Source organism: Polypterus senegalus, chromosome 10 (assembly GCF_016835505.1).
Source record: "Polypterus senegalus isolate Bchr_013 chromosome 10, ASM1683550v1, whole genome shotgun sequence".
NCBI lineage: Eukaryota > Metazoa > Chordata > Cladistia > Polypteriformes > Polypteridae > Polypterus > Polypterus senegalus.
The window spans coordinates 3,124,054-3,136,755 of record NC_053163.1 but is presented as its reverse complement, the minus strand read 5'-3'; the positions used below and the strand labels follow the sequence as shown (position 1 = coordinate 3,136,755).

At 44.6% G+C, this 12,702-nt stretch overlaps 1 protein-coding gene across 1 annotated transcript; it reads right to left on the bottom strand.

Moving 5' to 3' along the window:
• Nucleotides 1-253: 253 nt before the first annotated feature.
• LOC120536344 (tripartite motif-containing protein 16-like) lies at nt 254-12,702 on the bottom strand. Its single transcript, XM_039764670.1, has 6 exons — nt 12,115-12,702; nt 8,816-8,911; nt 7,171-7,404; nt 6,932-7,091; nt 6,768-6,827; nt 254-792 (listed from the first exon to the last, which is right to left on the bottom strand). The coding sequence occupies exons 1-6, from the start codon at nt 12,700-12,702 to the stop codon at nt 254-256; spliced, it is 1,677 nt and encodes a 558-aa protein (XP_039620604.1).

Sequence of the window (12,702 nt, the reverse complement as noted above, 5' to 3'; positions counted from 1 at the left end):
CCTTTCTGTACCCTTCTGCTTGTGGCAAATATGCGCAGTTCTGAGCGATGTCTCTTTGGTAAATTGTACTAAGTACTCTAATTTAATACTCTAAGTATATTACTTTGTCACACTGAACGGCACTCTATGGCCTAAACATCATCTGTGGTGTGCCAACCCTTAAAATGGTTCTCAGAATTTCCCTCTTCTCTCCTAATAATTAAGCGCGCTTGTGTGACACACAAGACCTGAAGTGACCTGCAGACCACACCGGTCACTGGTCAGAAGTGCTCGGAGGGGAGATTGTTAAGTGGGAATCTGTGCCGACCCAAAATCCTGGATAGAGTGGCTCTGTAAAGACGGTGGTGAACTTGTGCAGGAGGGTCATTGTTGAGACACAATAGAAGGACAGAGAGCCAGCGGGACAGTCCAGATAGACGCCAATCTGGTTACTGGAGGAAGCGCGGATTTTGGTACTTTTGTTATTGTGCCAAAAAGAGAAACTGAAATCACAGCAGAACAGACACCAGGACCTGTTGGTACATCCAAGGCAGTACTCCAGATTCTTCCCTTTCCTGTCAATGCCTTTATACGTCACTCCGATCCCAAACCACTTCCCAGTGCACTCGACCTCCCAGTAGTAGCGAGTCCCTCTCAGCGCCTCTCGGCACAGGACTTGTTGCCAGTGATTAAATCTGTCAGGATAGTCAGGAGAGGAGGTCAGCATCTCCAAATGTGTCACCATTTTGTTCTTTTCAGACAGTTGTAGCCAATTGTTTTTGGTGTTGGGGTCCAGGGTGAGCAGACAGGAGTCTAAATGGAGAGAAAAGAGAAGGAGAAAAAGTGAAGAGGTGTGCTGCCACCTGAGACTTGAACTTTGAGTATCAAACACACGAGGCGCTTTCAGGAACAAGGAATGTTTTAGAAACTCAAGGAACTCTTGGAGCATTAAACCACTGCAGGAACTCTCCTAGTATTTATTTTTTGTTTTTTAGCTCGTACTGCAGGGTCTTTGCTTTTTGTTCAACCAGACACTATTGAGGGGTGATGAATTGTGCTTACTGGTTGAACACAAGCATTGACTCCACCGTACAAATCTGTTTGGACTTTGTGGAATTGACGATGGAGCACCGTACTTCACACAGAATCGCTCTTCATAACCGCCTCCCTGATCATCTCACCTGTTAAGCTGCAATCTCTATGGAGCAATAAAATGGAGGGGATTGGGGGTCCCCCATGAACTTCCAAACGTGCAGCACTCCACACCTCTTCACACTTCTTTGCACATCACATACTTGGCTTAAATGTTGCAGTTCCTGTTGTGTTTTGGGAATGTAACAAACGAAAGTGGCCCAGGACCACCAGTGACTTAGGGCCTATGTTGTACAGGAACTCATTCGTCCAGGAAAACACCTTAAGAACATCACCTGTGACCTTCACTGATTAAGCAAATCAATCAGAGATCCAAACAAATGAAGTGCTGAGAGTCAGAGGTGTGTTGGAGACCAGCAGAGGGCAGCAATTCTGTCTTTTCAGAAGTCCACTGCCAGGGGGTCAGTCCTCTGACATCCGGCTGAAAATCTGAGGACAGAAGGAGTGGACTGTGGGGACACGTTGAGCAGTAAGGGATTATACAGAAACGTCTGAATGTGGGGTGTGGTATAGCGGGTCTGCGAAAGAATGGCTGGTTTATTTAAATAATCCAATAATCCATTGGCCGTGTCAGTCTCAGTGGGCGCACTCTCAATCGCTTCATTGGCTTCCTGTGGTGTGTAATTGAGACGCTGCGCCCACAGAGCCGTACAGGTATGGGCCAGCACAGGAACAGGGGAGAAAAACAAAAGGAGAGAAGGTGGAAAAGAGAGAAATGCAGGCAGAGCGACAGTGCGACACCGAGAGAGAGAGAGAGAGAGATGGAGGGATCGGCTCTCTAGGGACAGATCATGCCCGCTGATTGTGCTGAGGAGCGGGTGCGATCGAGGTGGTGTCCTCTCCAGGTATCCGTGGGACGACTACGTGAGCGAGAAGGATGACGAGAGGACAACCGGCCCCGAGTGCTATGGCAGAGTCGGGATCGAGAGGAGTGAGGCTGCTGAAGTCTCCGCAGGTGAACGAGCAATGGGTGAGCTGGGGTAGCACTGGAAGGAGTTGGGCTCGGCTGTTTGACCGAATGACTGCTGTTGGTTTTTAATCTCATTTTTAGCCTTTTTACTGTTTTGAGTTATTTATCGAACTATGGAGCACTGCACTTCCTTTTTGGACACAAACTGTTTTCATGTTTTTTTAGTTAATAAAAGCACTTTTGCACTTTGCACCATCCCGTTACTTGGAGTGTTTTGTCCCCACCTGCCAGCTCATCCGGTTACATTATCAATGGTGGCGGGTTCAAGAGGCTCCCAAAACTGGAAGAAGGAGCATGGAGCAGGACCCGCACCGTCATAGGGGGGACTAAAACTGCTTCTTCACAATGCGATTGCAATTTTTACTATGCAGCAAAAAATATAAGGAGATTATGCAGGCCAATGCTATTTACTACAACTGAGGTGAGAAAGACATGAAGAGTCCAGTCACGTGTTCAGTGTTGTTCATATTCGTCTTGGTATTTGAATTTGTGATGTCCTAATGTTGTGTCGGACGGGACTTTGACGAGGCCATCGCACAGTTGTGACTTCGGCACCAGATTTGAATCTGTCAGCATGGGGTGTCGGATTCAAGCGACTGAACTGAGACCTTTAATCAGGCCAGTAAACTCTAAATTCTGACATTTTTAAAACACAACGTTGGATTTCCTTTTCATTGTTTTTTTTTTTTCTTTCCATCCTTTGTGTTAGAAGACAGACAATAGGCTGCAGCCTTCCATCACAGGAGTACAAATATCAATCGGCAGGCATAAGAGCTACGCACCCTCTTCATTTAATTTGACATCCACAAGTTTTGAATCTCTCTCTCTCTCTCTCTCTCTCTATATATATATATATATATATAAAATCCAAAGTCTGTCTGTCTGTCCGCTTTTCACGAGGGAACTACTTAACGGATTTAAATCGGGTTTTTTTTCTATAATTTGCTTGAACATTCCGGTTGATTCTGCGACTTCTCTCATCCCGCAAAATATCAGAGTTCAGTTGCAGCACCGATTTATTCACGCGAATCCGACAGACAGGCTGCGGGCCAAGAGGAGGGGGAGGTGGGACCTCAGGAGTGGGGAGCCGGGCACAGCCATCTTCACTCACGCGCCAGCCTCCGTTCAAATCGCTGTACCTCTCGCCATGTGTTGGAGCGCACCTCGCCTCCGCTTAGCTAACGATATCTGTTTGTTCAGCACACATTATCTGATTGCTGAAGAGTGACGTTTGACGTTTTTGAGAGGGAGATCACAGCTACGTGTGTTTTGGAGGGTAGCTGCTCATTGGCACAGATATCACGGCCACGCAGGGGATGCTCTCCCGTCAGAGGTGAACACGATCAGATACAGTGCCAACGTCTGACGTTAAAGCGTACCCACCTTCCGCTTGGCCAGAGATACCTTGCCAACCAAAGAGGTCACAGCTACATTCTACCCTTGATAGCCAAACCAAAAATACTGTATATCATGAGGACCTCAGATACGAAAGCTATCAATATAAATTTTTCTCAATACAAATTATTATGTTTATTTTTTTATTTTTTTATTGATTTTTGAAGTTTGTCCTGTTTCACTACTACGCTGGCAGGGGAACAGCTAGTATAAAATAAAAAGGCTAATTTCCAGGATTCACAGCTGGGTATGAGCATTGGCAGACAGGCTGGTGTCCATCAAGACAGCAGTCACGGCTGACGCCAAATGCAGTGTCACAGGCTTGACTTGGTGCTTCCTTCACCGCACAGAAATTCTAATAATAAACTTGCAAGTGCGATTTTGTGTAGCACCTTCATGCAGTGAGCACCATCCCCAGCTGATTGACAGCGCTACGAGTTGTTATCGTTAACAATTCCAGATTCTTCTACACTTCACAATGGCAGGACGACTGCAAACCAACCCAGCAGTGCACAGAAGCCACGCAGTTGTAACAGCGCCACCTGGTGATCCTAATGTTGATTCGACCAATGGACTCAACACGGGTCAAGTAACACCCACACAATCACAGAACGCCCAAAACGTCAGTCAATAGAGTCTCGTGGCAGACGTCCACAGCTCCAATCCATTGAGTAATAATGGTGTGTTGTTAGTGTGCAGCATAAATGGTTAAGATTTGGGGTAACTTTAAGTTAGAGGTTAGTGTGGTTAACGGCTGGGCTTGTGTGCTATAATAAGCTAGGAATTCCGAAGCACATCATTTCCAAAAAGGTTGCAAAAGCACTTCCAATAATGACCACTAGAGGGGGATATTATGCCAAATCCCTGCACAAAAAAATGACCAAGCACAACACAAACTTTATAAGAAATACAAAGGCTGCATTTCCACAAAAGGTGCTCTCTGATACTGCAAAGTTCCAAAGCTCACAATGGCAAAATGGAATTGGCTAAAACACAAGGCAATCCAAGCAAACAAACTCCCAAAATTTTAAATCCGGAAACGGTGAGAAAACCAATGCAAAAAAAAAAGACCGGGGCCTCACGTATAAACGGTGCGTACGCACAGAAATGTTGCGTAAGAACTTTTCCATGTTGAAATCGCGATGTATAAAACCTACACTTGGCGTAAAGCCGCGCACTTTTCCATGGTACCTCATATCTTGTCGTACACAAGTTCTCCGCTCGGTTTTGCAGGCTGGCGACACCCAGCATCAAAGCAGTGCTACTGTTCCTGTGTAGTTACTGTTTATTTTATAAATACACCGAAACTAATCGCATATTGTTTATTAGTGTAATGCATCTGATTGTAATTAACTCGTAACAATATAATGGTCCAGGGAACAGCCATAGTATTCCAAATACCAGAACTGCTTTAGCGTTGTTACTCTCACTGCACCTTCTTCTTCTTTCAGCTGCTCCCGTTAAGAGTTGCCACAGCGGATCATCTTTTTCCATATTACTCTCACTGCACCACTCGGAGTATTTATATCACTGTATCTGAGTGTGAATCACAGCAGCAGCTGATCGGAAAGAGAATTATCGGTATACGGCATCAAGCACATGCTGTCTCAGCCACTGCAAAACGTTTCAAAGCCTTTCCTGTACGGACCTCGCGGTTCACAAACAGTTTCATCCGAAGAAATCTAAATGCACTCAATCAAGTGCTCCTTGTAGAACTGTTAGGACTTATAAGTACAATCACCCCACTGTAAACTTGCACTACAGTTATAATATCTCACAACCTGAGCCACTTTATAAAGCGCGTATTTACATATGATGACGAGATCATTTTTAAGATGAAATGCAGCAAAATATGTTTGTTAAATTATACACATAAAACTTTAACTTCATTTAAATAATCTATATTCTTCACTGGGAGTGTCGTGAAGGATAGAATAATTAAACATGTACTACGAAGATATTTCAATGTTCTTTAAACGTTTTGAAGAATCAGCGCTAAGCTTACAGATGGCTTAACGTCTATTACAGAGCTGATTGTGTGGCGATCGGTTACTTGGGGAAAGAAAAGCAAGGACTCTTGGGGCGGCCACGCCAACATATATTGAATATAAAACAGAAAGAGAAAATAACAACACAGCTAAAAACGCAGCGACAAATTTAGACAAAAGTTAAATGCTTGTGTCATGAGCACGAGGCGGCTATGCAGTGTCTGCAACGGACGAGGCCATCCACCGTGATAAGCTACCTTACTAATTAATTCTGGGAGGAGTTGGGGCGTTACATAATGCGCGTGCACGAGCGTTAGTTTTCACGCTGATCGGGATTTATGTAGCAGAAGAACGTGGAAGTTGGAGTACACACAGATTCCTGCATCTGGATTTTTCTGTGCGTAAACACATTTCGGCTTTTGTGCTTACGCCATGTTATAGTGCGAGTTCTACGCACGGCGTTATACATGAGGCCTCAGGAATCCAGAGAAATCACTCCAAAAAAAATCACTAAAGCACAATAAAACCCAAGAAATTACCAAAACTCCCAGAGCGCAATCAAAACAAACCACACAGGAACTGTGGGAGACCCCCCAGATTTATAAAATGGAGGACCATTCCTGGCGGTGATTGGCAGATAGAGGCTCCACCTCTTGATAAAGACACAATCAAAAACAAAAGAATAATACAAACGTTCAACAGAAGTAACATCAACAAAAATAAAAGAAACAAAAATGAAGAAAACAGACGTAAACCTGAATTTGAGCCCCAGCGAGGAAGAGAACCCTGGCTGAGACACGACGTGTGCTTAGCGTGTGATATACTGTACATGGTTACGATCGGGGTTAGTGTTGTTAGGGGTTTCTGGGGTTAGGGTGTGGTACAGACGACTAATTTAAGGTTAGTGTTGTTACCGTGCAGATTTGTGTGGTTAGCATGTAAACAGTTAAGGTCAGGGGTGAGTTACCCAGCAGGCCTGGTTACACTGTGGCCAAGATGGGTCTGTGGGAGGTTTTACTGTCATATAAACCAAATGAGATGAGAAACTCGCCGTCGAGACATCAGAGGGTGTTTAATGACTGACGTTGTGGCCGTACCATGATGTTGTGAACGCTACGTGACTGGCATCATAGGTATTGAGGGCTGCAGTTAGACCCCTTTCACGATTCCACTCCTGTAGGGTGAATGTGTATGGCTCTCTTAATATTGCTATCCTGCTTCACAAATCATTTAAACCTTCCATATTTGTTATTTAAAATGAGCAAAACCGAAGAGAAACTCACATCTTAAAAGTCCATTTCTGTTCCTCAAATTCCTCAGGGTTTGTCCAGAACCACCAACATCTGAGGAGAGTAAGAGAAAAGCAGAAAATGAACCTCCAGCACTTTCAATAAGCAGGACAGTTTTTTTCTCCAACCTCATGGACTCATGAAGACAACCAACCCACCAGCCTCAGTAGTCTCCACAAACTGCCAGCCGGCGGTCTCCTCCAGGCTCCTCTTCAGATTTGACAGATTTGTCTTCAGAGTCTCAGGAAGGAAGTCCTCATTATTGGTGATTTTGTGTGCAACTCCCCCTCCAGGAGAAACGCAGAGGGATGGGAACTTCTGTGTGACAAGAACAGCGGTAAGGACAATGTGAGAGTCAAACGAGCTCACCAGTGCCCTTTAGGGTCAACACTCTCACCTTTATGAAATGGATGTGGTCATCGGTGTGTAAAAGGTCATTCAGCTCATTGTCTCTCCTCTTCAGCTCCTCTCTCTCCTTCTTCAGATGTTGGATCACCCCTTGGGCCTTCCTAACCTCCTTCTCTTCATAAGCTCTTATGACCTCAGTGACCTCTGACCCTAACCTCTCAATGGACTCAAGTACAGACTTGAAGGTCTTCTCCTGTTCCTGAACTTTGGTCTCTGCAGAGCTCTAAGTAGAAGAAGGTAAAAAATTATTTGAAGATCTACCAAGCATGGAGAACTTCTGCCTTAACAACAGAGAACTAAAAACCTGAAAAGTATAAAAAATGTAAAAGGGAAACTGCAAAAATAAACTTATTAAAACTTAACAGAAAGAAAAACATTAATTTTGCACTTCTGCATTAATGTTTTTCAAAACACTATATTGCCAAAATTATTGGGGCGACTGCCTTTACACACACATGAACTTTAATGACGTCCCATTTTTAACACATAGGCTTTAATATGGAGTCGGCCCACACTTTGCAGATTTAACAGCTTCAACTCTTCTGGGAAGGCTTTCCACAAGGTCTAGGAGTGACTTTATGGGAATTTGTGACCAGGAGAGCATTGGTGAGGTCAGGTACTGATGATGGACGAGAAGGTCTGGCTCACTCGCTCGCAGTCTCCGCTCTAATTCATGCCAAAGGCCACTCAAGTTCCTCCACACCAAACTCGCTCGCTCATTCATTTCTTTATAGACCTTGCTTTGTGCACTGGTGTGTACGCAGTCCTGCTGCCATCCCCAAACTATTCCCACAACGTTGGGAGCATGAATTCATCCAAAATGGCTTTGTATGCTGAAGCATTGAGTTCCTTTCACTGAAACTAAGGGGTCAAGCCCAACCCCACACCATAATCCCCCCTCCACACAAACTTTACACTTGGCACAATGCAGTCAGGCGAGTCCCGTTCTCCTGGCCAGTCTTGTCCATCGAATTACGTGACTTGTCACTCTAGAAGACACGTCTGCACTTCTCTAGAGTCCAGAGTCAGGTGGTGGGCTTTACACCACTGCATCCGACACTTTGCACTTGCTTGGCTGCAGCTGTTCGGCCATGGAGACCCATTCATTCCATGAAGATCTCTCACTACGCTGTGCTGTTCTTGAGCTTTTGGGGGTCTGTAGCTATTGACTCTACAGAAAGACTCAGCATGCCCTGTCTCCACTCTGTGATTTGATGTGGCCTACCACTTCATGGCCAAGTTGCTGTTGTTCCCAATTGCTTCCACTTTGTTATAACACCACTAACAGGTGACCGTGGAATATTTAATAGTGAGAAAATTTCATGAATGGTGCAGGTGGCATCCCATCACGGTACCAGGCTTGATTTCACCGAGTTTCTCCTGAGAGCAACCCATTCTATCACAAATGTGTGTAGAAGCTGTCTGCATGCCGAGATCTTGATTTTATACACCTGGGGCCATGGAAGTGATTAGAACACCTGAAGTTAATGATCTGGAGGGGGTCCCAATACTTTTGACAATATAGTGTACATTAAAAACTGAACTTTTGATCTTTTTTTCCATATTTTATAGAAAGCCTGACTCCAATTCAATGTTCATCTCTCCGGAACATCCACCGGACACATGAAACTCACCTGAATCCTCACCACAATCTTCTCCATCTCTTCCAGTTTCCTCTCGTTCTCCTCAATTTTCTTCATCTCTTCATCCTTTTTGTTTTCCAGCTGGCTCTGTGTGGAGACAAAACAGAGTAGAGATGTCTGACAAATGGGTGGAAATAGAAAAAGCTATATCTAGTTGGGGTTGTTAGAAAGAAAAGTAGAAAAGGAGAAGGAGGAAAGGAAGAAGATGACAGGTGAAGACGTCAGAGACCTCAGGGGCCGTACGGGTGGGAGGAATGTGGTCGACAGAGGAAGAGAGAAAGGAGAAACAGACCATCAGAACGAGGACTTCATGGAACAATCGGGTATTCTGAGTGTTAGTGAAGATGGTGGAGTGAAAGAGAGGAAAAAACACGAGATCAGGAGAAAGTGAGTTGAGTTTTACGGCTTAGAGAAGAAAAGAAGAATTCTTCATCGTGAAGTATGTGAAACAATCAGTGAAGAGAATCAAGAGACTCAGGTGGGTTTGAGTTTAGTGTCCACAGTTATGTTGACATGTGAAGATATGGGAATGGTGGGAGGAGTGATGGGTTCTTCAGTAAAGTCTGTTGTGATTTGCAATGATGATGGAAGTCAAAACGACTAGAAAGGGTCTGGAATGGCAGTCATCTGAGATCTTGGACTGATTGAGAAGAGACTGGGAGATGAAGGACGAAAACCTGAAAAGGAAATCAAATGTGGAGATACAAGGAAAGAGTGTGAAAGTCAATGGTGGAGGTGAGGGGTCTAAGGTATGGAGAACAGGGGTTCACAGACAGGTGGTATGTCATCTGAGATCTTGGACTGATTGAAAAGAGACTGGGGCTGGGAGATGAAGAATGAAAACCTGAAAAGGATTTCAAATGTGAAGATACAAGGAAAGAGGATGAAAGTCAATGATGGAGGTGTGGTTCACAGACAGGTGGTATGTCCATAAAATGTGGGAGAGAGGTGGGTTTCTTATTCAGTTCACCTACTGTGAATCAAACAGAAATTGAAGATACAGCACTGTGAGGGGACTCTTTGCAGAAATCATGGATGACATTGAAGAACTTGCATCAAATATGGCTTTGAAAATCTGGGAGTCCCTCAAGACTCACTACTAGGACCTTAATAAAGTGTCAGTCCAGATGCAATGTCTCTGTCATTCCAAAAGATGGCGCTTCACAAACATGAACGCTGCTTTTATGAATTCCATGCCAACTGGCACACAAGTGATGCTTCTTCTGCCTTCCATGCTGCACTGCAAATGGTAAAGCAGAGGTCCACGTTGATGATTTAGATTTGAGTGCAGCCAGACATCTTAATGAAAATGAATCATAATTAAATAAAATGACAGGCTTGTTAAGTTTACTCATGACAGAAAACCAACTGGAATGGTTGACACCCTCAAGTCAGAAGAGTCGGTACGGACCTGGACAGAACACAAGCCTACGCAGATACCTGGGTGATGACACGTATTGGAAATAAACGCGAAGTGTTAGGTTTAGTAAAACTTTTGAATACGATCGAATAATAGGAAGGGAATGAAACACTGAAGTACCTCATGGATCTGATGGAGTGGAGGACGACGTTATTATCTGTCTGCTTACTCCCATCTTAACAGAGCTGGCTGCATTTTGAAGATGATGCTTTTTGATTTCTCCACTGCATCACTACAACCCAGCCATTCCTGTTAAGTGGTAAACTCACGAGGTATGTAGGTGGATAAACCTGTGGTGTCCTGGATAAAAGACCATCTGTCAGGTAGAGCAGCGTTTGGGAGGCTCGGGATTTGTTTCAGCAACACTGAAGGACCATCATAAGGAGCAGGCCCATCTCCTTTACTCTTCACCGTGTACACCATGGCCTGTAAGTATAACGCTGCACGTCATTATTTGAGCGGGGTGTATGGACAAGGGCGATGAGACAGAGGAGAGCACTCCGGTGGAGAACGTTGTTTCATGGTGCAAAGAGAATTGTTGGTCAAGTAACATCAGCAAAACCAGGGAACTGCTTATTCATTTTCATGGCACTAAAGAGCCCCTGTGCCCGGTCGCTATTCAGAGGGTGGATGTTGAGGTGGCACACTGCTACAGGAACTTGGGGGTCCACATCAATGACAAGCTGGACTGGTCTCGTAGCACAGAGGAGATACAGGTGCTTCTCCATAAATTAGAATGTCATCAAAAAGTTAATTTATTTTAGTAATTCAATTCAAAAAGTGAAACTCATATTTTCTAGAGATTCATTACACACAGAGTGATGCATATTTCCAGCATTTATTTCTTTTCATTTTGCTGATAATGGCTTTTGCTAATGAAAACTCCAAATTCGGTATCTCAGAAAATTAGAATCTTGTGAAAAGGTTCAGTATTGTGGACTCCTGTTGTCCCACTGATCTGATTAAACAGACAGACCAAGCTATGGGACACCCCCTTACCAGACTGATCCTAGACAGCGGTGGTCCTGCATTATTTAATGTGGCCATCGTTAAGAAAATAGGAAGAGTCGTGAGCCTTCGGTCAACATCCTTCTCCATCAGGGGTGTCCCCTGACCCTAATGTTTATTCAGTACTCCCACTGACCACATGGTGGAGCTCTCCGTTTTCTTTTACTTTTCTGTTGTTTGACTCAATTGCTTCTTTTTTCAGATTACCATTAACTGTATTGGGATTTGTTTGTTTTGGGATTTCCTGTTTGGCAACTCCTTGTGTCCCCCTTTTAGTCTTTTGAGCCATGGTGGGGAGAGCAATATTGACAAAAGTGAGTGCCAATATGAACAATGCTACACATCTTTGCTGTGACACACAAGCATTGAGGACTTCTGACAAATTCAGCAGAAGCGGGTGGAGAAACGTGACTGGGGGCTCCTTCACACCAACGGAAATGCCTTTATGGCGCCTTACCAGGACTGTTGCAGACCTTTTAATCTTTAGTCAAATCAGGCGTTTTCTCTCTTTTTAGTTTCCCTTTTTTTGGTGTACTTATTAAGCATATTAAGCTTCTGGAAAAGCCAGCTGCCTCCACATAGGACCAATAGTGCACTGTTTAATGGGTTTAGGCTCATTGCTTCCCAGCACAGAGAGAACACTGAGATTCTTACTTGTGTGTGCTGCTTAGTGACGAGCGCCATGACTCCAATAATTGAACTCACAGAGAAGAAGAAAAAAATAGCAGAAGTTAGCAGAAGTGATGTCTGACGACCAGCGAATTGAGGGCCATTGACAAGGGAAAATTCTTAATGTCCGGTGTCAGTATTTCCTGCCTGAGTTCTGCCCGTCATTTAGTGTTTAAACAATCGGTCACCTCACCTGTCTCTGCGCTCTCTCCTCCTCCAGCATCACCGTGTCGTGACTCTTGTGTTCGGTCACCAAGCACAGCAAGCACACGCAGCACTCATCGGTCCTACAAAAGAGTTTTAGGACCTCCTGGTGTTTGGCACAGAGTTTCTCTTCCAGGTGTCCAGTTGGCTCCTCCAGTTGGTGTCGTTTGTAGGCGCCATGCTCCTTGTGTGGCTGCAGGTGAGTCTCACAGTAGGAGATCATGCAGGTCATGCAAGTCTTCACGGCTCTCCGATTTATAACTGGACAAACATCACAGGGGACATCGTCCTGTCCGGCACAACTCTGAGATAGACTCGCATCTACTCGCACTTCCTTCAGTTTCTCTATTATTTCTGTTAATACGGTGTTTCTGTTAATCTCTGGTCTAACGTTAAATGTTCTCCAGCACTGAGGACAGTTATAGGTGTCTTCTTTATCCGACTGGTCCCAGAAATCATTAATACAACGCATACAGTAGCTGTGTCCACACGGGATGGTGACGGGCTCCGTCAGGACCTCCCGGCACACCGAACAAGAGTACCGATCAACGGAGACTGAAAGCTGAGGTGCTGCCAT

Coding starts and splice junctions, on each gene's coding strand:
- LOC120536344 (XM_039764670.1), bottom strand. CDS start 12,702: ATGGCAGCACCTCAGCTTTCAGTCTCCGTTGATCGGTACTCTTGTTCG. Junction 8,912..12,114: donor AGGAGAGAGCGCAGAGACAG/GTGAGGTGACCG, acceptor GTCTCCACACAG/AGCCAGCTGGAAAACAAAAA. Junction 7,092..7,170: donor ACCACATCCATTTCATAAAG/GTGAGAGTGTTG, acceptor CTTGTCACACAG/AAGTTCCCATCCCTCTGCGT.